Source organism: Pongo pygmaeus, chromosome 2, assembly GCF_028885625.2.
Source record: "Pongo pygmaeus isolate AG05252 chromosome 2, NHGRI_mPonPyg2-v2.0_pri, whole genome shotgun sequence".
Classification (NCBI taxonomy): Eukaryota; Metazoa; Chordata; class Mammalia; order Primates; family Hominidae; genus Pongo; species Pongo pygmaeus.
In genome coordinates, this window is record NC_085930.1 from 137434468 (window position 1) to 137459666 (window position 25199).

General features: G+C 43.4%; 1 protein-coding gene and 2 long non-coding RNA genes across 5 annotated transcripts in view; 2 read left to right on the top strand and 1 right to left on the bottom strand.

Moving 5' to 3' along the window:
* Nucleotides 1-25199, top strand: part of RFTN1 (raftlin, lipid raft linker 1) — a 202431-nt gene that overhangs the window by 16944 nt on the left and 160288 nt on the right. For 2 of the 3 annotated variants that reach the window (XM_054483168.2, XM_054483167.2), the window contains exon 2: nucleotides 3209-3361. In XM_054483168.2, coding sequence (XP_054339143.1) covers nucleotides 3217-3361 — 145 coding nt within the window. In that variant the 5' untranslated portion in view covers nucleotides 3209-3216. Of the gene's footprint in view, nucleotides 1-3205; nucleotides 3362-25199 lie in introns of all 3 variants that reach the window. The other variant, XM_054483169.2, reaches the window with a different exon arrangement.
* Nucleotides 8868-24182, top strand: LOC129033961 (uncharacterized). Its single transcript, XR_010125602.1, has 3 exons — nucleotides 8868-10361; nucleotides 11046-16385; nucleotides 18111-24182. It is a non-coding gene; the product is annotated as an uncharacterized LOC129033961 (long non-coding RNA).
* On the bottom strand, nucleotides 16851-24301 carry LOC129033962 (uncharacterized). Its single transcript, XR_008501724.1, has 3 exons — nucleotides 24103-24301; nucleotides 19893-19996; nucleotides 16851-17582 (listed from the first exon to the last, which is right to left on the bottom strand). It is a non-coding gene; the product is annotated as an uncharacterized LOC129033962 (long non-coding RNA).

Genomic DNA, 25199 nt, shown 5'->3' on the forward strand with positions numbered 1-25199 from the left:
CTCTATGCAGTCACTGTTCTCCCAAGGGTAACTGGCACCCCAGCTTCTAACACTGGAAATAAGTGTTGCCTGTTTTGGAACTCTGTATAATGGGAGTAAGAAAGAATGTACTTTTTGTGTCTGGCTGCCCCCACCCCCACTCCATTTTGATTTTTGAGATTCATTAATGTAGTGTGTAATCCTAGTTTCCATGTTTTCGTTGCTTTATAATATTTCATTGTGTGAATATACCATAATGTATTTATCTATTCTCCTGGAAGGTGTTTGGGCAGTTTTCAGGATGGGGCTGGTATGAGTAATGCTACTGTTAGCATTGTCATACGTGTCTTTCGATGCCCATGTGTGTACATTTCTGTATATACCCAGAGGAATTTCTGGGTCACAGGATAGGCATGCATTCAGCTTTCCAACATATTGTCAGTTTTCCAAGGTGGTTGTACCAATTCACACTCTCACCATCAGTGTAGGGGAATTTCATTTGCTTCTTATCCTTGCCAACACTTGGTATTATCAGCTTTTAAAATGTCGAGCTATTCTGGTAGATGCCTGTTAAATCTCACTGTGGTCTTCCCTTCATTTCCCTGATGAGTCATGAAGTTGAGCTTCTTCTCATATGTTCCTTGGCCATTTGCATATCCTCCTGGGTGTTTATTGGGGCATTTCACCTCTTTGCTGTTGGGTAGTGTATCTTTTCCTTATCGATTTGTTAGGCGCTCTTTTATTCATGGTGGATGTGAGTCCTTTGTTGCATGAATGCATTAGTGTGCAGGAGCCAACACGCACTGGCTTTTGAGAGCTGATTTTAGCATCTCTTCCCAACTCTGCCTTCTGCGGCATCATGTTTGGCAGCTTGAAATCTGCCATGGTGGGTGTGTTTACACCACAGAAATAGGCAAACTACAAATCGGGGCTTCCTCTCTTTCTTGGAGAGCTGGTTTACCAGTGCACCACTTGACAAATGTATTGCAAATAGCTTATTTCAGTCTCTGGATTGCCTTTTCACTCTTTAATGTGCGTTTTGAGGAACAGAAGTTTTAAATCTTAATATAGCCCACATTATCAAAATTTTCTTTTGTAGTTAGAGCTTTTTGTGTCCTCTTTAAGAAATCTTTGCCTCCACCCCCATATTTGTTTACATGGCTAGCTAATCATAATCAATTTTGCTTAACTTCCCCCCTACTGAAGCAGCACTGCCACATACAGTTATAAAGATTGTTCCCAAGGGGGGATGCAGGGGCTTAGATCCAGACCTTGCTGTGCTCAGTAAGACATGGCTGGGACAGGGCTGCATTCCTCAGAGGAGGGGGCACCTTTTTCGAATTCTCACAAAGGCACCATATGGGCTAGTGGTGGGATCTCTGACACCCTAAACCCCACGCTGCCTCTCTAGCCTGCCAAACCGCACTGCCTGCCCTTTCCCTTCAGATAGGGCAGCTTCCTGCCTCCATGCCTTTGCTCTTGCTGTGCCTCCATCTCTACGTCATCAAATTTGGGGTCTGTCCAGCAAAGCCCATCTCAAATACCCAATCCAGGCCCCTGCCATTTTCCCATCTTGTGTTATAGCTTGAATGTCCTCCCTCTTGTAGTAGCCTAACCTCCTTGAGGGCAAAGACCACATTGTTTGAATCGCTAATAATGCTTCGCCCGTAGTAGGCATGAGTAAATCTGCATGAATGAGTGACTTGGTGAGCCTTTGGGCTCTTTGCAGAGAGTAACAGTGAACATCTCGACGGGCTACGTGTTCCCAACACTTAGAAGCTTCCTTGTCCATTTCTTTTCTGCTTTGTCCCAGTAGATGCCAGCCGGCTTGCTTTTCAGCAGTTAAATATGCAGCCCTTTACATATCAGCTGTTTCATCTGCAGAACTACAGAGTATTTTACAAGTAATCAGTTCATGCAGATTGCACATAAATCATGTCTGCTCTGGCCCTTTGGATACTAATGTTCCCTTATTAAGGCATAAGTAAGCCTTCCTGTTCTTATCCATTCTTTCAGACTTTTTTTAATGACTGAAAAGTAGAGCCTAGTTGTCGCTACACCATCTCCTTCCACTCCACCCGCCCCATGCCCTCGTTGCTTTTTTGAGGTACAGTTTGTTTTTCTGGAGCTTGCCAAATTGCCTTAGGAAGCTGGGTACCTTGTAAATGAATTAAGCAAAAGGAAATTCTTATCTCTAAAAGGAAGCGGTCACTGTGTTTCTGTGTGTGATATTCTTGGCTGGTTAATATTTTTGTGAAATATGTTCTGATGGCAGCAGTGGTACCCCAAGAGAGGAGGGAAGCATCGGTTATGCTTAGTACACAGAAGCAAAATCTCTTCTGCTGAAGTTGGGGGAGTGGATGAAAAGCTATTTCATGAAAGTCATTCTGCCCAAATAAACAGAGCCTTCATTGTTTTTAATCCCATGGAAGATTGGAAGCTCAGCTCACCTTAATGTGCCCATTACTTTAACATTTCTTTATTTTCTTTTCAAACTGGAACTACAGATTTTTGCTGTAATACACGTGGATTTCTGCTTCCGATTGCTCTATCCCTGCTATTAGTGTTCAGTCAGTTTTCATTTTGGTCTAAAATGACTCTCTAAGAGCTTGGAAGCATACTATTATTTCCTGCAGTTTGGTCTAAAAATGAAGAAAAAGGGGACTTTCAGACAAGGCCCATAAAAATACCACCATCTACTTTTAGAGATGTTTTATGAATATAAATTTCCTGTCTAAATAATTACTGTTGAGGGTAGAAAGGACTTGGAGTTTGGAAATTGTAACAACAACTTATTCTGTCTTAGCAACCACAGTGAAGGTGACACATCTCCTGTTTTTTATAGATAGGCTGACACTATAATGCACCGTATTGCTTTTGAGATTCCATTTTTTATTCATGGATACAGATTATAGTGGAACTGAGGCAGTGGGAGGTATTATTTTCCTCAGATGGGAAAAAAAGATATAAAACAGGTATGCTTTTGGTGTCATTTTAAAAAATCTCAGGACAGCTGGTAATAGTATCTTAGCAGAAGGAGAAGCCAGCCTGAGTACTGAGCACAGTCCTCTGTGTTCAGGTCCTATATTAAATTGTATTCTCAGTTTCATAAGGGCTGAGGTCTGTCATGTATTCTTCAGGAAAATTACGGCATCTTTTATACTAGGGTATTTAAAGACAAAATCTCAGAAAAAAAATCACCTCCCCGCCTTTTTCCTTTGGCCAGCAGCTGCTGAAATGGGTTGCGGATTGAACAAGTTAGAGAAACGTGATGAAAAACGGCCTGGGAATATTTATTCAACTTTGAAGAGGCCTCAGGTGGAAACCAAGATAGATGTGTCCTATGAATACCGCTTCTTGGAGTTCACGACTCTGAGTGCTTGTGAGTACATGGGGTGGGTATGGATGGGGGCAGGTGGGGTCTCCAGGGCCTGCAGGGGATAGGGGTGCAGTTGGAGAGCTGGACGGGGTGGGGGCTGTGAAGAAATGCAAAGGGCAGGCCTGTCTCAAGGGGGCGGCTTACAGAGATCCAGATTTTTATGTGAAATCTCTCACTTTTTAAAAAATAGTGGCTGGGCACAGTGGTTCACGCCTGTAATCCCAGCACTTTGGGAGGCCGAGGCGGGTGGATCACCTGAGGTCAGGAGTTCAAGACCAGCCTGACCAACATAGTGAAACCCCGTCTCTACTGAAAATGCAAAAAATTAGCCAGGCGTGGTGGCGGGTGCCTGTAATCCCAGCTACTCGGGAGGCTGAGGCAGGAGAATTTCTTGAACCCAGGAGGCGGAAGTTGCAGTGAGCCGAGATCGCGCCACTGCACTCCAGCCTGGGCAACAGAGCGAGACTCTGTCTCAAAAAAAAAAAAAAAAAAGCAACTAATTACAGTTTTAACAAATGAAAATCATGTGTGAGCCAAGCAATACATATGGATAGGCTGAATTTGGCTCATGAGCCAACGAGTTTGCAGACAGTTTCATAGCAAGCTCCGTGGAGAAGGAAGGTTTGCCTTCTCTCCTCGTATGAAACTTCCTCTCTACCCAAATTCACCTGCCTGTTGTCTGCCATCTCACAAGAGGGCTCATCCTTCTGGGCTTGGCTTTGCCTTGGCTGAGCCAGAGGGAGTCGGGTCACCTACCATACTAGTGTCCAAGGACTAAGGAAACAGGGAATAGCCCGAGAAGACTGGCAAGGGATGGTCAGCATCAGTATCAGAGCATTTGCTGAGCACCTGCTGTGTGCAGAGTGTTGGGCCAGTGTTACGGGGGAAGTCGTGAGCCTGTCCTGGCATCTTGGAGTGTTCTATCTGATGGGAGACAGGAGACTCATACAAATGAAAAGAATAAAAGAACTCCACAGGTTTTAATCGTAAGTTGGAAAACATTATAAGACATGTTTTTGGAAGAGGAAGAACATGCTATTCTTTTTGGGTCCCAGGAGTTTGAGAGCAAAAACTGGGCACTATGTAATGAAGTCATCTGAACACATTTTCTCCCTGGGCTTCTGGATATACTTTAAGCTTCTATGATCACAAAGGAGAATGAGTGGAAAAAGCCCTCGTGTTCATGGATTTGAGTCCTGGCTCTGCTTCAGAGGAACTGGGTAAATGACTGAGCTTCCCAGTCCTGCAGTGTCCTCATCTATAAAAGGAACACGGGTGTCCACTTCATGGGGCAGTTGTGAAGATTAGAAGGGGTAGATATGTGTGAAGCTCATAGCACAATGTCTGGCATACAGTAGGGTCTGCAAGTGTTTCTCTTCCTCCCCTCCTCCTTGACTACTCTTTCTGCTGTGACTGTCTCCGTGCGGAGGCTCCAGTTGCTTCTTGAGCTCTGAAAAAGGACAGCTGAGTGTCTCTGCAGGGACATTCTGTGTGTCTTCCTTTTCAGATTGCTTCCTTCCGGTGCCCTTGATGAGTCAGTCATGCCACCACCATCCTCTTAAATGTGCAGATACCTATGACCATGCCCTCCCCCTGTGTGTAGTTGTCATTCCTTCACACAAGCCTATTAAAACCATGTCTGTAAATGCCTCTAATATAGCTAATGTAACACACAATTATTTGGAGCATTTAGTCATGCATTTGGCCCTCCATTTATTTGTTCAGTGAATTTTTAAGTGCCTTCAATGTGCTGGGCATTGTGGGAGGATTAGGGAAAAACAAAAGCATGTCTAGGAGAAAGGATTGGAAAGAAGTATATCAAGAAGTATTAGGATGCTGAGATGTTGGGGGAATTCTTTTTTCTCCCTTTTGCAGTTGTTTTTTGTTTTGTTTTGCATCGTGGTTATCGTGGTTATGTGTTTTTCATTATGACGAAGAGTAACTTTGCTCCTAAGAACCTTCACAAACACATGAAGTTTCCATGCAGTGCTTTGTCCCCCCACTGCTTCATAGCTGCTCTCTGAATGATTTCCCTGACCTTCTTATTTGTTTGTTTCCCTGAGCTTCAGCTGCAGCATCCACACTGCTTTTGTGCATTGTGCTGTCCTTCATGGAATTATCTTTTGTTTTCTGATTATGAAATAAACATACACCCATTATAATGAGCTAGGACAACACTGGGGGATATCCCACATGGCCTCCCTGCTCCTGCCCTCGTCCTCCTACAGATCCTGCCAGTCCTCTGCTCAGAGCTCTCCTGTGGCTGCAACCATACCAGGAGTGGCACAGCTCCCCTTGACCACATTCTCCCACTGCTTGTCTTCCGTGTTCCACTGCTTTGACTTTGCTCTTTCGTGAACCTGCCAGGCCTCCTCCGGGCTTTTGCACTGCCTGTTCCTCTGCCTGGAAGTTCTCCCCCGGGATCCCCCTGCTCATCTTCTTAACCCCCTTCTCTCTGAAACTTTCCTTGACCACCTCTTTAAAATTTCTACCTTCTCCCCAATTCCCCATGTCTTTCCCCTCTTGATTTTCTCCATAGCACTTCTTACCATGTAACCTGGTATATATCTTGCTTATTGCTATTTGTTTCCTCTCTTCCCATGAGTGCAGGGATTTTCTCTCTTTTATTCTCTGCTGCTCCCTCAGTGCTTAGGACAGTGTCTGGCACTTAAATAGATAATCAGCAAATATTTGCTGAATGAATACTCACCATATATTTTTGAATCCTGCTTTTATGTGACTTAACATTGTACAGTGAGGTGTGCACCTGTCATGCCTATGCTCGGAAAGTATGATTTAATGGCTATATATGATTTAATCACTCAGTGTACCATAATTTATTTCGCAGTCCCCTTTTATTGGACATTTAAGTTATTTTGGGCTTTGGGCTATTACAAATAATGTTGTTATAAGCAATGTTGTCTATAAATCTTTGTACACATTTCTGACTATTTCCTCAGGAATTACTGAATTGAGGGATGCGAATGTTGGCACTCTTGATAAATTGCCCAGTTGCCCTGTAGATAGGACCTGCTTGTGTAAAACACACATCTGATTCTGCACAACTCTTTAGGGGGTTCCCCTGGATGGATGAAGTTGAGACTCAAGCCAGAGCTCAGGGCTTTCTGTAGCTTGGTCTTGCCCTTCCCAGATCCTCTCCCTATTGTTCCCTGGAGGACGATGTGTCATGGCATTGCCCACTGCCCCCGCCTAGGACCCTCCGTTCTCTGCTTCTCTGATTCAGTGCAGACAGCTCTTTCTGCACAGGCCCCCACCTCTTACTGCTTGCTAGGACCCCACCCACCTGGATTTGTTCCTTCTTGACAACCATTCTATCAGAATTACTCTCTTGTGCACGCCTGTAGTTTGTCAATACTGTCCTTTTGACATTTTGATTACATCATATATTAAACCTATTTGTGTTTCCCTCAGGGCAAGGACCAAGCCTTGTTTATCTTTCTGTTTGTCTTCCTTGTTCAGCTTTCTAGCTGAGATGAGCCTGTCTTGCATAGTCAGGTCCTAGTAAACCTAGAACTAAATGCTGACTCCTTTCCCTGGCAGTCTCTCATGTTTTTCTCCCAGGAGTTCTAATGAGATTATTCTTTATTCTCCAGAATGGAGCTGACGTTTGTTGAGTGCTACTATGTGCCCAGTCCTGTGATAGGACATTACTTCCTCATCTCATTTTTCTTTCTTTATTTTGTTTTTTTTGAGATGGAGTCTCGCTCTGTCACCTAGTCTGGAGTGCAGTGTTGTGATCTCGGCTCACTGCAACCTCTGCCTCCCAGGTTCAAGTGATTCTTATGCCTCAGCCTCTTGAGTATCTGGGATTCCAAGCATGCACCACTACACATGGTTAATTTTGGTATTTTTAGTAGAGATGGGGTTTCACCATGTTGGCCAGGCTGGTCTCGAACTCCTGACCTCAAGTGGTCCACCTACCTCAGCCCCCCAAAGTGCTGGGATTACAGGCATGAGCCACTGCACTGGCCTGATCTCATGTTTCAGAAATTTTTCAGCTTTATCAAAGTATAAATGAAGTACACTACATTGCACATATTTAAAGTGTTCAAACCCATAAAACCCTCATCACATCAAGATGCAGAACATTTCCATTGCCCCAGAAGTTTCCTCATGCCCCTTTGTTATCCCTCCAACCCCAGACAACTGCTAATCTCCTCTCCATCACTGATTTTTTTTTTTTTTTTTTTTTAAGCGAAATCTCGCTCTGTTGCCCAGGCTGGAGTGTGGTGGTGCAATCTCGGCTCACTGCAATCTTCACCTCCTGGGTTCAAAGAATTCTTGTGCCTCAGCCTCCCGAGTAGTTGGGATTACAGGTGCCTGCCACCACACCCAGCTAATTTTTTTATTTTTAGTAGACACAGGCTTTTGCCATGTTGGCCAGGCTGGTCTCAAACTCCTGATCTCAGGTGATCTGCCTGCCTCAGCTTCCCAAAGTGCTGGGATTACAGGTGTGAGCCACCTCACCCGGCCTCCATCACTGATTTTATTTCCCAGAATGTTATATAAATGGAATCAAATAGTATGTACTCTTTTTCAAAACCTAGCTCTTTTCATTCACTCAACCTACTCATTTAAGATTTATTTATGTTGTTTGGTGTGTTTTCTGTTTTACTGCTGAGTAGTATTCTGTTGTTTGATTGTACCACAGTTTGTTTTTCCATTCACCGGTTGATAAACATTTGGGTCATTTCCAGGTTTTGGCTATCACAGGTTAAGTTGCTATGAACGTTAGTCTTTGTGTGGCTTCTTATGTCATTTTATGTTTGCAGTAACCCAGTAAGGTAGGTGGATACACTCATTTCTTTTTGCAGACAAGGAAATGGATGCTCAGCGAGGTTAAGTAACTTGCCCAAAGAGGCAGTGCTAGGAAGTGGTCGGGGGGAGAATTCAAATATAGAATTCTAGAATCTTGGGCATCAAAGCTCTTGTGATGCCAGACTGCAAGATGCTACACAAATAGGCATTAACACCAACTGAAATGTTGTTGTTAGAAAACTTATTATCATGTAGAATGGTATAAGAAGATTCCTCTTCCATAAGGTTTTAACCATAGCAGATTTTTAAATGACACTCTATCACTTATTTTTCATAAGATGATGCTTATTTGACTCTTAGGCAAATACAAGTCAGGGAGGTATTGGCCCATGTCCACCTAATGGCTTAGGTAGGAAGGGTGCCATGTGCATTTTCAAAAAAGTGAGGATAAGCCGGGTGCAGTGGCTCACGCCTGTAATCCCAACACTTTGGAAGGCCGAGGCAGGTGGATCACCTGAGGTCAGGAGTTCCAGACCAGCCTGACCAGCATGGAGAAACCCCATCTCTACTAAAAATACAAAGTTAGCCAGATGTGGTGGCGCATGCCTATAATCCCAGCTACTCGGGACGCTGAGGCAGAATTGCTTGAACCTGGGAGGCAGAGGTTGCGGTGAGCTGAGATCGCACCATTGCACTCCAGCCTGGGCAACAAGAGTGAAACTCCATCTCAAAAAAAAAAAAAAAAAAGTCAAGATCACAGTTAACACTGTTGAGTTTGTGCCTTGCTTAAAGCTCAATGCTGTTGTTGAAGATACTGGAACATGCAGCCTCACTTGTGGGGCTGGCAGAGGCGAAAGCAGCAGGAATCTTACAGTGAAGCACATAAGCTGCCAAAAATCTCAATTCTGGGTGATTTGATTGGGTCTTAAATTTTCAATTAACTCTGGTCACCGAGGGATGAACCTGTCCTTTGATGGGTTTCATCTCAGATGGAGGCCCATAAAGCATCACAATTTCTGCAAAACAGTACCCCATTATGCCTTTTGTGTGAGTGTTTTGCCAGCCTTTCCATGCCAGGCCACTCTAACACCACTTGAAAGCTACCTGTGTCAGCTCTGTGAAAATCGACTGTGTTTTATGCACATTTGGTGCCAGGGACAGTTGGCACGGAGAGCAATCTGTGTAATAAGGCCGGTGCCCAGGGCTTGGGCCTTCCTTGAATGGTCCAGTCCTGCACTGACTAGTACAGGAGCCACCAGCCACATGGTATTTATATGTAATCATTAATTAAAACAAAGTAAAATAAAATATACCGTTCTTCTGTCACACTAGCCACATTTCAAGTGCTCAGTAGCCATGTGTGGCTGGTGACTGCTATTGGACAGCGCAGACAGAGAACATTTTTATCATCGCCGAAAGTTCTATAGCTTAACACTGTTCTAGTCTGTTTTCAAGAGAGGAAAACTCGGTTTCAGGTCAGAATCTGTGTCTCTAACTCATAACAATGTACCATTTTATCATGAAGATTTGCCCTTAGGTTCATAGTGACCATAGGAGGATTCATTGATTCCACAAATATTTATTGAAGGTCAACCTTGGGCCAGATGCCATGTCTTGGGGACATGTGGGTGAACCAGACAGGAGGTGTTCCTGGGTTGCCTTAGTCAGCTCGGGTGGCCATAATAAAATACCACAGACTGTCTTAAACAACAGATGCATATTTTCTCATAGTTCTGGAGGCTGGAAGTTGCTACCCTGGAGATCAAGGTGCCAGCATGGTTGGGTTCTGGTCAGGGCTCTCTTGGCTTGCAGACAACAGCCTTCTCATTGTGTCCTCACATGGCAGAGAGGCAGGGAGGGAAGACGGGGGTTGAGGGGAAGACAGACAGAGAGCGAGAAAAAGAGAACAGGAGCGAGCACAAGCTCTCTTGTGTCTCATGTTGTAAGGACACTAGTCCCATCAGATTGTGCCCCATCCTTATGACATGATTTGACCTTCATTACTTTCTTACTCCAAATGTAGTCACTTTAGGGGTTACGATGATTTGGAAGGACACAATTCAGTCCATAGCACCAGACTATAGATTGGTACTTTACTTTGGTTCAATCTCTCTCACAGATGAAGAACCAGTACTTGATGCTAGAGTAATGGAGACTGATGGGATGGTGGTAGCCCAGGCTTGATGAAGGAGTCTGTGTGTCAAGGAAGACTTGAAATCCTCAGGTGAATTTGGAGTTTTATGCAAATCTGGTGCCAGGGACAGTTGGCTGTTAGTCAGGGAAAAGATGGGAGAAGAGGGCGGAAGAAGATAATCTTTTCATGAAGAGGAGACAACTTGTGGGAGGGATCAAAACGCAGAGATAACGCTGCATATGTGGGGAGCCCCAGGCAGTTCAGTTTGGTTGGAGCATGTTCTTTGGGGGAGAAGAAAGTAGGGCCAGATGATGAAAGGTCTTAGGTGTTGGGCTGAGGAGTCTAAGCTCAAAAGCACTGAAGGTTTTTAAGATGGAGGGGGTGCAGGTGACATCAAATTCTCATTCTGGAAAGATTTGTCTGGATTTAGAATGAAGAAGCATGGAAGGGGCAATGCTGGGGGAGGGGAACCACGTAGAAACCATTGCAGTCATCAGGCAAGGTAAAGGTGGCCTCAGTCAAGATAGTGGCAGTGGGGACAAGAAAAGGAGTGGGGGAAAGAGAGACTAGGAGGTGGTCCTAAGGACTGTCTGGCAGGTGAAGGACAGCAGGAAGCAGAGGAGGAGGTGGGTGTGCTGGGCACCTGGGTGGATGACACGAGTTCCCCACAGCCAGATGCTGAGTCTGCTTTAAAGCATTCTCCAATAATGCTCTCACTTGATGATTCCAGTAGCCCTGAAAGCTGAAAGGAAGGTATTTTTCTTTTCTTTTCAGATGAAGAAATTGATTTGGCAGGCAACAAGTAGTAAGTGGGCCCAGAATCCAGTGTTTCAGCTCTTTCCACTCAAAGCTTATCCACTGCACATGAAAGAGAGCTCAGCGCCAACCGCCAGTCCTCTGAAGGGTGTCGCGGTGATATTTGTTTGAATAACTTTATTGAACTATAATTTAAATACCATGAAACACACCCATATGAAGTGCCTGCGTGATGAGTTCTGATAGGTGTAAACATTTGTAGAACTATCACCACACTCAAGATATAAAACTTTTCCATCACCCCAGAAAGTTCCCTCAGGTGCCTGCCCTGACCCAGCCAACTGCTGATCTGCTGTGTGTCACTGTTGAATAGTTTTGCTTCTTTTTGAATAATATGTACATAGAATCATACAGTGTGTGTGCCTCTGGCTTCTTTAACTCAGCCTAATGCCTTTGCAGTTCAGTCTGTGCTGTTGTATGTATGGAGTCCTTGCTGTTGTATGTATGGAGTCCTTGCTGTTGTATGTATGGGGTCCTTGCTGTTGTATGTATGGGGTCCTTGCTGTTGTATGTTTGGGGTCCTTGTTGTATATATGGAGTCCTTGCTGTTGTATGTATGGAGTCCTGGCTGTTGTATGTATGGAGTCTGTGCTGTTGTATGTATTGAGTCCTCGCTGTTGTGTGTATCAAGAGTTCATTCCTTTTTGTTTCTGAGTAATATTCCCTTGTTTGCATGTGCCACAATTTGTTGAATCATTTTCCTGTTGAACATTTGGGAAATTTCCAGTTCGGGGCTATTATGAAAAAAAAAGCTGAATATCCACGAACAAGTGTTATGTGTGGATGTTTTCTCTTCTGTTGGGGAAATATGTAGGAGTGGAATTGTTGGGTTGTATGCTAAATACATGTTTACCTTTATAAGATACTGCTCAACTGTTTTCCAAAGTGTTTGTTCTATTTTACATTTCCAAAAACAATGTATGAGAGTGGATAGCTTCATTTTTTTTATAGGTAATAGTCAGAGTTACTTTTTATTCAGCACCTACTGTTGTATTAATCTCTTCTAAACAAACTAACAACAATCTTATGAGGTAGGTGGAGTCACCCCCACGGTGTAGAAGAATAAATTGAGATACTGAGTTTGGAGCAGTTATAAAAGAAACTTGCTAGGCCACCAAACACTTGGAGCTTTGCAGGATATCTTGTAGTTTTACAGAACAGCAAAGCCTTCACTTTGGCTTTCTTGGTTCCTGAATCTTCTGTGTGCTGTGGTGGGTTTAAACTGAATTGAAGGGCTTCAACATGAAAAAGTTCAAAGGTAATTTATTCACCTTTGCCCCTTTCTCAAGCTTGTCTTCTGTTTCTATTCTTGAGTTCCTCCTTATAAGACATTCCCATGACACACATTACAATTTCGAGGATCATTCCACACTGCTGCATTTTACAAATTCCCATCTTTGTGGTTTTCCTGTCTAAGAGGACTTTAAGAACTGATTTTCGGGATGCTTTCTTCGACATTGTGCTGACCAGGCTCATACTTGGCTTTCGGCCACCAGCATTCTAGCCGTAAACTCTGTATATAAATTTTGGGTGGTCGTGATAATAACAGGATGACATTCCTTATTCAAGACATGCACATTGCGCAATAAATTTTCTACAGGTCCAGTTTTTCTTTGACCTCCAGTCTGGGGGATTTTAGCCCGACATACAACTACAGAAGCAGCTGATAATCGTTGTTTATAAGAGTTGTCCTTTCAGTCTCCCTTCACGGCTGGGAAAAAGACTAATCTAAAAAAATGGATCATGATTTACATTATATTCTGAAAATTAAGAAATGAAAGTTGTGGGGAGCTAAGTGTTTGGGTGCCTAATGGCTAGTTATAAATCCTGGCACTATTAGCCTTTCTGATTTCATGAAGGGAGATGATAGGCCAATTCCATGGCCTCATCTAAAATAATGTCAATCTCCAGAAAAGCCTTTAAAACTAATCATTAGCTTAAAGGAGTGGTTCCCAACCTTGAGAGTGAATCAGAATAGCCTGGAGGGCTTGTCAAAATGCAGAGTCCTGGACCCCATCCTCAAAGTTTCTGATTTAGTAAGTCTAGGGCAAGGCCTGAGAATCTGCTTTTGTAATAAGTTCCCAGGCAATGCTGATGCTGCTGGTCTGGGGACTACACTTGGAGAACCTTAAAAGATCATGTGGAGTACAATTTTTTTTTTAATTTGAGTGGAGATGGCGGAAAAAAATTATACTAGTGTGGTCTTTTGAGTATAAAATAAATTCAATAAATATTTACTTACCTACCTATGTATTATGACCAAATCATAACTTACTTCCTTTAGGTGACTTGGAATATATTTGGGAGGACAGGCCAGAGGAATAAAAATAAGAATACAAGGTGATACAATGATTCTCAAAGGTTGTTTAAAAAGTTCCCATGCCCGGCTGCACACTAGACCAATTAAGTCAGTCTTGGTGGTGTGGTTTGGTTCTGTGTCCCCACCCCACCTACAGTTCACACCACAGAACAGGTGTCAACAGACTCAGCTGAAGTCTGTGATGTCTCAGGGAGCTGGCTAAGATGGATACCTGGCTGCTGGTGCCTGCAGGTTCTGGGAGGGAGGGGGGCGTTTTACAGGGGAGCCCAACATCGCAAACTAGGGAAAGGAAGGAAGAGAATTGGAGGGGATGAGTACTTATTTGCATTACAGGAGGATTCTTGGTTTAAAGTGGGTTTCACCATGGGGTTCCTTTAGATAGAGCCTCAAGTACTCTGAAGTGTTTGTTTTGCCTTTCCTTAACGAGGTATTTATTACCTCTCTGTAAATATGATACCTGCAGTTTTAGAACATAACAAATCCATCTATAACATTTGCAGCTCTTCAGCAGAACTGAGCATACAGTCACTGACGTTGATGGCATTTTTTCTAAGTAAAAACAAACAAACCTTGGAGCAAAATGTCAGAAGCCCTGGATGAGGGAAGGTGGATGACTAGAAGGGAGGCTCTAAGCAGCCCTTGATATTGCTGCAAGAGGCCCCAGGGTCAGAGATGGGTGGGGGGGGACTTTCCATATTTCCGCAAATTTAAGCTCACCCCGGATGGAGGCTCCTCCTGGTACAGTCCTTCATCTTCATGGCAGAAAGGCTGTTCTGCCCCTGCGCCCTCCCTGGCCTCTCTGGGGATCCCTGCAGATGATGTATTGTGATGGAGCAGTGGACTTGGACGCTCCTGGTATTGATATAATCATTGTTAACAGTAGCAACAGTAATAACAGCTAATGTGGCATGCATGGTGCTCAGTGTCAATTAATCCTTATAGAGATCCTGATTTTACAAATGAGGAAACAAGGCTCAGTGAGGTTACCTAATGTGCCCATGGTTCTGCAGCGAATATGTGATGAGCTAGAATCAGAACTCAGACTTGCGTTCTTCAATTCTTTACTCTTAAGGATTGTGGACCATACCAACGGTCCCTCGGGTATGGCTTTGATATTTGGTTGGCTGTGATTGGTCATTCAAGGACCCCAGCTTTGATGCTCTCTTTTTGATTGAGCCCCACTCTAGGGAGAATTTGGCTGCATGTTTTGGTGAATCATAGATGGTGGGAATGAGAATAGCAACTCAGTGGTTGAGTGTCGTCTTATGCTGTGTGGTTTGCAATGCAGCTTGATATACTTTAGCTCAATTAATCCTTACAAGTCTAGAGACGTTTTTTGTTCTGTTTGACAAATAGGGAGCCTGACAAATAGGGTGGTCCTGTCTTGCAGAGCCGCAGCTTGCACTGAGGTCTTCCGACTCCATGTGCCCTGTGTGTCTCGCTGCTGCCTGGGACCCACAGAGTCTCTGAGGGTCCAGAGCCACATTAAAGGTCATGCTGCCCATGACTTGTTGGGGACCACTTTCCTTAGGTATCAAGAACATGAGTGTTGGTCAATAACCCACTGGAGTGTAGTGCTGGCTTCTGTTGTTCCCGGCTTTAAAATAGGGCTAGATTTGACCTCCAGCTCAGATTCAGAAGGCCAAGTCTGAGCTTGAGTATGTGTTGATGGCTGCCACTTAGTCCCAGTTTTGTAAGTGTGCCAATATCGGGACTTTTCCTGTGCTGAATATAGACTCCTCCTTTGCTGAAAATAGTATATGCGGTAGGGTAGGGAAACATTTTTCTTTCCTAGAAAATCGCTCCTTGCTCCTCTAGGTAACACTGACTTCTGTGAAACCATCTGTTCCTTCCAGTATAATTTCCAGACTATTAGATTAAACAGTTTCTCCTGACCCACTTTTGGCTTCTGTTTCTTTTCACTGTTCATTAATAAATTGTGTAGCAGAGTTTTTATGGAGAGTGTGTGTGTGTCTATTTACTTAATTTCAGTTTAGGCAAAAGCAATTGTTGGGTGCAGTGAAGTTATTTAACTTCCTACTTGTGTTTCATTTTTGTTTCCGGTTTCTATAATTGCTAAGAGTTGGTTTTTGTTTTTGAGATTCATGCAAGGAAGTCAATGGCATGAGTTATGAGTTGAGGTTCTGGCTGGGAGGTGTGTTAAAAACAGACCCTGTTTTTAAACAGAAGATGCAAAGAGTAATAAGGAAATCGGTTCCCATAAAATATGTCTCAAAGTAGATAAATATGCTCTTACAGTTTGAAGAGATTTTTAAAAGATAAATGAGATAATATGTGTGATGTAGCTTTAAGTTTTTCTGAGCAAAGCTGCTATATTCGTCTTTGGTATTGTTGCTTTTGATGTTGCAACCAAGTCTGCTATTAGCGTTAATGTTATTGTTAAATATTCACTAATGGGAGTAATAAGATTAGATTTAAAAGGAAGGAAGGCATTCTTTACATTCCTTTGCATTCCTTTCTGAATGTAAAAACTCTTCATGCTCTTTTCCCAGCTACTCTAAATCCAGACCAAGGAGCAACACTACTCAGTCTTGTATGAAAATGGGCTCAGTTGTGTGTGTGTGTGTTCATGTGCATATGTGTGTAACCCAAGCAGTAAATTTCAGCAACTAAGGCTGCCTTCAGTAAAATGAAATTCCTTGCTGATGACTGTTATCTGTCAAAGCAAAACCAAATTATTTTTCTGCAGGGATTCATAAAAGCAGCCTTGAGGTAGTGATAATAATTGTTATCTAATTTGGTTAAAGCGGAACAGAAAACAAGTTAATATTCTATGCACCCTACTAATTATTATTAGCAATATTGCTTTAAAGAATTTTATAACGAAGCTTTCTCTAATTTCACTGGGTCCACTGTCGTTTTATAGTTTGACCAGATTTCACCAATGCTTCAGAAGACAGGAGTCCTGTTGAATTTTATCTACGAAATATTTTCAAAAGCAAATCTGGTGTGAAAAGGTAGGTGATTCTGGCCTCAAGTTGCATGCCACTGTCATTAAGTCTAGAAGGTCATTTCCTCAGTTCTGTGTTTCAGGCATCCTCTTCTTTGTTTATAGGTCAGAGCTCCTGATAAATAAAAATTACATGGGCAAGGAGTACCTGCTACAGTTAGCAGCCACTGAGATGTTTTTCTATTCTGTTGCATAAACATACTTTGCAGGTGCATACACATGATTTATCAGGAGTACACATTAGTTTGACAGCCTCATTGGGCCCTCTTAAAAGAGGAAAGGGATTATTTCACTTGGGCATCCCTAGTGTAAGCTCAGAATTAGTTTGTAAGCATGAGTACAACATGGCGCTATGAGGAATGCATGTTGCTTTGACACAAGATAGGTAATAATAATATATTCCCAAGGGAGCTGGCAAGCTTGTGGGTGGACTTTTCTTTTTGGAGAAAGCAGTCTTGTCTGGCAAAGTTACTTAACAAAATTGATCCATTCAATATTTATTGATTATCTACTCTTTTTCAGGCTCTGTATTGAGCATGCAATGGTGAACAAGATGGTGAGGTCTCTCAATGTAGGGAACAGTGTCTGAAACATCCCACCAAATTCTGGAGTTTTTAATGTCCTAGTCTGGTGTCTGTTCTCCTATATCTGGAAACCAGGCCAGCTTGGGTATAGCCCTAATAGAGTCTCTGTGTTATCTTGGAGAAGCATCTGCCATGATTTACCATTATTTGCCTTTGGCCTGCTGCACCTTGCATGGCTAGAGACTTGTCTGCTGTTTGGTAGGTGCAGGGGGCCCTGGAAATCCTAAACGAAATCTAATCTTTGGGCCCACCAACCAAACTGCAGCTTGGAAAAGGTACCTCAATCAAACGAGCTTCCTGGGGGTGAGTGGACTCATCAGGGCTGCTGATGCCAACAGGCTGAGCTTTTAAGGCCTTAATAGATGCATCAAAGATGCCCTGGGCATGGGCTCACAGGTCTTCAGTCCATCATGGCTTGCTTGGTGAGAAATGGTCAAGATGAAGTGTGTGAAAGAAAAGTTACTGATGCTGTTTCTAATAGCCCAGGCTGAAATGATGCGTAAAGGTGTGCAAGGAATGGGGAGAAGGACGTTGAGGTTTTTCTGGATTGCCTTCCATATCCCACAGACTGGTGATCCAACTGTTTCTTTTCTTACCACTGTTTCTTGCCAATCTAGAAACTGTAAATGAAAACAAAAACTTACTCTCATGTCTATAAGTAGTTTCTTTTTGTGGACTTCATTTAATGAATTAGCCTAAAACAACTAAAAACCAAGAAAATATCTTTTTTCTTAATACCATTTACTTTCTTGGATATAAAGTGTGAATTCAGAAGTGGCTTAAGGCAAGTGATGGGGATCAGTGTCCCTGAAGGGTGAACCAGCCAAGGTTTTGTTCTCCTACCTGCAAGGAATGTTAGAGTACTATACAGTGCTTGGGTTTGGGAGCCAAGTTACCTAATGAAAAAGCAACTTTAACTCAACTTTCCTGCTCATTAGTGTTATGATATCAAGTAGCATGGTGGACATCTGCCAAGATGGCCCCCAGTGACCCCTGCCTCCTGGTATCCACGGCCTTGTGTACCTAGTGAATTGCTTCTAGTGAACAGGATACAGCAAAAGTGATGGGTTATCACTTCCGAGATTTTACAAAAAGATTGTAGCTTCCATCTTGCGCTCTCCTGCTCTCTCTTGATTACTCCCCTGAAGGAAACTGGTTGCCATGCTGTGAGCTGACCTGTGGAGAGACCCATGTGGCAAGGAACCGAGGGAGGCTTCCTGTGAACAGGCAGTGAGGAATTGGGGCCCTAAGCCCAATAGCCCTGGAGGAAGTAAATATGAATCTTGCTCAACAACTGTGTGCATGAGCTTGGAAGTGGATCTTCCCCCAGTGGAGCCTTGAGATGACTTCAGCCCCGGCCGATGTCCTCAGGCAACCTCATGAAAGATTTTGAGCCAGAGGCACCCAGATAAGCTGCACCTGGATTCCTGACTCACAGAAACTGTGAGAAAATAAATGTTGTTTTAAGCCACTGTTTTGTGGTAATTTGTTATATATTAATAATGAAGGCAGTTTATGTTAAAAAGTCTTGCTTCTATATGAGAGACAACATCATGGAGTTGCTGGGAGCACAGACTCTTGAGCCAACCTGGCTCCAGATTCTGGCTCTGCTACTTATTAGCTGTGTGACCTTGAGAAAGTCACTTCACTTCTCTGTGCCTCAGTTTCCTTATTGGGAGATGGGAAATGTAGCTTTTGGCCCCCAGGCTCTATATTTCAGGAAGATTAGCTAGAAAGAGGTGGAAATGGGTTTTAATTGACACAGTCCACAGTCTGTGTCACAGTGAGTATTACAAAGGGGTCACATTAATAGTTTTTGTGACACTCTCAAGTCACTTAAACTCCCCCAGGAAGCTCCTGTTTGGTTGGGGACAATTTTCCAGAGGAAGGGGCAGCTGTGAGTGCTTAGCAGCCACCACACAGCACCTGGGAGATTGGAGCAATAGTCCTTTAAAGACCATCAACAAGAGTGGTCCCTACGATGTTCTTCTGCTAATCTAGAAGCAAATGATCACTGTGTTCATTTTTCCATTTTTGTCATTTCTTTGATACTATGGAGACACATGCTTAGCATGTTTTTCTAATTTCATGCCATGGGCCTGTTGAGCAGAGCTCATCACTTCTCAAGATTAAATTATATGTTTAAGAAATGCCTTCTGTGTCAACCACAGTTATTCATCAGCCTTGCTGTAAGTGGCTAAGCCTAGCTTTCAGCTGTGAAAGTCAAGATTTGTGACATTTAAACATATTGATGAGATGCAAATGTCCTGTGGTTAGCCTTCCACAAGGCCCTAGCACTCATGTAAATAAATAAGAAGGAATTGGAAGGGTGGGCAGCAGAGCCCTCCCTTGAATAGGAAAATTGTTTTTTCCTGGGTGCCAGCATCTGGTCGCTGCCGTCAGTGGTAATGAGGTTCGGCTCTTCCCATATGTCCCTGATTCATTGAGGGTTGTTTATTTGTAGATACAACTAGACTGTTTTTCTCCTTTTTCTTTTCTTTTTTTAAACTAGGTTTCCCTAACTCAGCACCACCACCGCCTCTCTAAAAATAAGCATCAAATTATTTGTCTAGGGAAACATTTTTTAAATGATACTAGCTCTCCTCAACTTGTGAAAGTTTCTTGTGTCTTCTTGCTGTTTTCACTTTATCTGCTCTCTAGCAGAAAAATAAAATTGCATTCGATTGACACACTTTCCTGCTGGGAATTCAAGACATATTACAGCCCTGTCTGTGTGTTCTCAGTTGTGATGAAACTGTGGAAAATCCCCAGCAACCTTAAATGAGATAGGTGCAGGTGATTAATCCAGTTTCAGGAAGAAATCAAATAATTTACTCCTTTTTCCCCATTAAAGAAACAACCATGCATTGAGGTAGCTGATGCCATGTGAGCAGGAGTGTGCTTTAATGGAGGCACCATTAATAATTTACCTTAATAGTGTAATAGTTGCCATTTTTGTGACCAAAAATTTGTTTCAGTCCCTGCTTTATGGATGAAAAGTAGGATCAATTAATATTGAGTGATGACAGCCTCCCTGTGGAGAGAAAATGGGAAATCTTGGTGTCGTCATCCGCCTTATGACTAAGAAATAGCTTTTCTTAATTGTACGGAACAGAGAAACCCAGGGGGATGTAATTCATTTCTCTCCAGCTTGCAATGTAAGTTGAAAGTAAAGAAAAATAACCACATGCCAGAGTGAGGACATGAACTCAACCACTAAGCTATATCTGATTTGTAGGATTTGCTGGAAGTAAGCAGACAGTTTCCCCCACGATGGTGAGTCTCCTTCAACTGTGGCATTGCTCCAAATACCTCTTATAGCACGTGACCCAGGGTGTTTCTCTCTGATGGGGTAATGGAGCCTGTCTGCCTAGAAGCATTGGGTCCCAGGTCTTCTCCCAGCTCATTCCCTCTTCCCTCCCATCCTTATAGTCTCCCCCTAAATGCTACCTTTTCAGAGAGGCCTTCTTTTACCACCTTGCCCCAAACAGCCTCTTTCCTTGCCCAACTCGCTGTCAACCTCTGCTTTCTATCTTATTTTCTTTGTGGAACTTACGATCATCTGAAATCATATTATTATTTATGTGGTATTTACCATGTCCTCCAACCATAATGGTAAGCTCCATGAGGGCATGGTTTTTCCTTGTTCTCTAAGCAGCTAAATCCTTAGGGCCTCAGTGCTGAGGATGCTTGTTGAGTGACTGAATGAGTGAATCATTAGTATGAAAATGCAATAATTCAGAATAATTTAAAACTCTTGCACATGCACACCAGCTTTCTGTAAAGGTATATTGACTTTAAGGTTCCCCTCTGCCTTCTCCATCTTGAGCCCCTACTGGCAGAACCCAATAGAAATTCAACTGGCAAAGCGAGGATGCAGTTTGCACAGTCCTCGCCCCACCACACAGGTCAGACTTGGATCAGAAAGACGGCAACTAAATGACCAGCACAGTCCAACCATTCAGATTCTCAGCATTCACATATCCTCCTACACATTTTCAACTTGGCACAACAGCAGGACAGCTTTGTTTCTGCCTATGATGTGTCTATGCTTCATACGGTATTCACACTCTTAAGGGAAGACAAAAAGTCCCAGTTGGCATGGTGTCTGTCTCTGGGTGGGATGAATTATTTTCCTGGTTCTGTCTGTAGGATATAGAATATTTATCTGGGATTGGTGGAATGAGAGGAGGAATTAATGTTGCTTCAATATGGAAACCGTGACTGCTGGGACTTGGCTTTTGCCCTCAGCCAGCACCTTCTGTGGCAGAGGTTTATTTATTACCTGGTGGAATAACCTAGGGATCTTAATCCTCAGTGATTCTCTCTGTATGTCTGTTAGTTGCTTTAGTTTTCCATTGATTTTTTACTCTTGGACATGGAAGTACCAAGAGGCACTCTAGAGACTCTCCAGGTGCCAGGCATACTCTTCTCTGCCCCTGTCGTATGGCAGCAATGGCAGCAGTCCAGTTTCCCTGTGGAAATTGGGATCATTCACCCCAGTCAGTAGGGTAATTGCCTTCTTTGCCTTTTGTTTCTGTGGCATTGGTAGTCTAAAATAGCCAAGGGGCAATCTCAGCTTCTAGTTCAGTAAAACCACTGCAGTGTCTCCTGGAGGGAGCATTCCTTTCTTGGGAACCAGCAGCTCCAAATCTGCAGATTCAAAAATTGTGGGGCTGGTAAGCAAAACTCTAAGCATACTAGGTGTCTTGGTCTGTTTGTATTGCCATAGAAGAATACTTGAAACTGGGCAATTTATAAAGAAAAAAGGTTTATTTGGATTATGATTCCACCGTCTGTACAAGAAGCATGGCATCAGCATCTGTTTCTGGTGAGGGCTTCCAGGAGCTTCCAAACATTGTGCAAGTGGAAGGGGAGCTGGTGTGTCACATGGTGAGAGAGGAAGCAAGAGAGGAGGAGGTGCCATGCTCTTTTAAACAACCAGTTCTCACGTGAACTCACTCATTACCTCGAAGGAGGACACCAAGCCTTTCGTGAGGGATGTGCCCCTATGACCCAAACACCTCCCACTAGGCCCCACCTCCAACGTGGGAGATCAAATATCAATATGAGATTTGGAGGGGACAAATATCCAAACCATATCACTAGGTTTAAGAGGAGAGGAGCCATTTTTGCTTCTACCCCTTGATGGCTAGTCCTGTGTATTCTGGCTGGGGAAGAAATAGAACTGATGCAACTTGTATTCTTTGTCCTGAAAGAGTCCAACTTGTCAAGATGTCATCTCCCAACTGGCTCCATGGGGAATGTTGGGCTAACAAATGGTGCTTTTTAAAACAAAGTACAGAATTTTTGCAAATACAGTGGTGGCTAAGGCTCTTTTGACTTTAACACTGCATTGCATGGTGAATCAGTGGTTTAAAAATTGCATTGGAGGGGAGCCTATTTTTTTTTCTTCACCTCTCCTTGAGTGCTTTAAAGTGGCCATCAGATGCCCATAGATGTCCAGTCTGCTGTTCCCAGCATCACTCATCACCAGAGAATCGGCTGGCTTCCTGGGGGTGTACTGGTATCTTTCTCATGGTCAGCCTTTGTTTATCTTGGGGGAGGAGGGCAAATAGCAGCAGCTTTCACTAATTAATCAGCAGCTGTGTATCAGTCCATCACCCTGCATGTCAGGGAATAGTGCTGGCAGAGTGATTAAAAGCATGGGCTTTTGTGTGGCACAGCTCTGGGCTGAGGCCTGCAGATTTGCTGGGAGACCCATCTCTCTCATTTGCTCTGTGACCTCGGATGAGTTACTTGGGCCCTGTGAGTCTGAGTTTCTTATCTGTAAAATGCAGTATATTTCCTGGCGTTGTTAGAATTGAATAAAGTCATCAGAAAAGGGATTGGTTAGGCCCCTAGATAATTCTCAGTAAATGATAGCTATTTTTATACCAAATGCAAAGAAGAGTCAAACGTAAGTACAAGATTTGTCCCCAAGACAGGAATGATGTAAAGAATTCCTTTGAACCTTCATTCCTTCATCTACAAAATGAGGACGTTTGTCCTAATCGATCCATCTCCAAGGGCTGTTGTTCACCATATTGGGTGGGCAACTGCACGACAGAACAGTGTGGAATGTGGCACACCCCAGGTCACCAGGGCCACAGGCATTGGTCAGAGAAGTCAGTGTTCACAAGGGCAAGGGCAGCCTGGAGAGGTAGGTTTCGTGCTTCTAGGACAGGGAAGGATAGGGAGAAGTAGGAGGACTTTGAGGGACGCTCCCTCTCTAAGGGAGTAGCTAGCAGGGTGGAAGAAAGTAAAAATGCCTTGTACTAATAGAATGCTTTCAAGAATACAGAATATTTGGCCAGGTGCAGTGGCTCACAACTGTAATCTTAGCACTTTGGGAGGCCAAGGCGGGTGGATTGTCTGAGCTCAGGAGTTCCAGACCAGCTTGGGCAACACGGTGAAACTCCGTTTCTACTAAAAATAATACAAAAAAATTAGCCAGGCATGGCGGTGCATGCCTGTAGTCCCAGCTTCTTGGGAGGCTGAGGCAGGAGAATTGCTTGAACCCAGGAGGCGGAGATTGCAGTGAGCCAAGATCACACCACTGCACTCCAGCCTTGGGGACAGAGCCAGACTCTATCTCAGGAAAAAAAAAAAAAAAAAGAATACAGAGTATTTTTGTGGACCTTATTTAATCATCTGACAGGAAGGTAGTTCAAGTCTTACCGGATTTTTCAATAGGTGTGATAAGATTATCAATATGTGGACATTTGGCACCCCACAGCACACCCAGTCACCTGGTATCATGGAGTCCGGCCCAGTGTTGGGGTGGAGGTGGTATACTCTGGTCAACAGTGTTGACCTAATTGTGCTGAAGGAATAGACAGGCAATTGCAGACTGAAAGTACTGTTTGTGTATGTGTGTACGTGTGTGTACACCATGGTTGTCCAAAGTCACTTCCTCAGAAAATCTAAATGGGAAATGAGTGTTATCGATGAGTTCATTAATAGCCAACAGATTTCCTCGTATCATTTAGAAGGGAGATGAACTTTTGGAGTCGCCCTACCTGTCTGACTCTGTGCAGATGAGGAAACTGAGGCCATTGATGGAGAAAGAAATCTCCCAGGGCCAGTCAACCTGGTCGTGCCAGCCCCTGGAAGAATCCAGAGTTCTTGGCGACTCACCATGGCTCCACATTGGCCCCTTGCCTCAGCTTTCAGTCGTGTAACATTGTGTTAATCACTTCAGCTTCAGGCGTCATTCCTGTGTAATGAAGAGACCAGAATGTCAGCCTGTGAAGATCATCATGTGTTGGGACAAAGCCCTCCTCCATTTCAAACAGGAAGTCACATTCTCCTGGAGTGGGAAACATAACTGAGAATCATTTCTGCCTTGCCGAGGTTCCGCATATTAATCAGGCCAGTTGTTCCTTGTAATTCTAGAATGTTCTGGCTGAGTTCTCATCAGTGCCTCCTGGTCCAGTCCTCCCACCATACACCTGTCAGAAGTTCCTGCACCCCTTTGGGCTCCTCTGGGTTTTCTGTCCTCTTCCTGGCTTGGTTGTTTGGGGTCTTATTCTGAAAACTTTTTAAGGTTCTAATTTCTTCTCACAAAACAAGAACGGGGCCAGAGGCTCTCGGCTTAGGTTTGGATCTGCCTATTTGGATGATCTCTGTTTCTTCTTTACAGTTAGTGTTTAATACTTGTAGTTTATTTCTCAAGCCCTTCACTCGGTCACGGGGAGCAAGAGGGCTATGCAGAGAAGAACAGTTTGCCTTTCTAAGTGGCTTTCCATCCCAACACCTGTTTTTTTTTTTTTTTTTTTTGAAAGACAAAGTCCCAAGTTTCACAAACAGGTATAACAATCCTCACATTATTCAGGCAAAGAAATGTGACTTTTCCTCTTTAACTCCTCAAGCATTTTTTTTTTAACAGCTTAACTTCTTTAATGCTGTGTCAGCTGTTAGGGAAATGGGAAGGAAGAGAAAAGAAAAATGGTGAATGCAAAGAACCATATTCAGGAGGTGCTTGGTCTCTGCTTACAAAGGCTGCAGTGAGACCCCCCCCCCCCATATGAAGATGCTATCGAGGATTATGTGTGAGTGAATTCTGAGGCTTGGTGTGGGCGCTGGTGAAAGTGATTGGAAATAGAAAAGCACTCATGTACAATTTTCAGGGTCACCTTTTAAAAAGGAGAGTGTCCTTCTAAACCACATCTTAAGACTTTCAAATTCAAAGGAATAAAAAATAGTTTAAAAATAAAATATTCTGATTTCTAAAA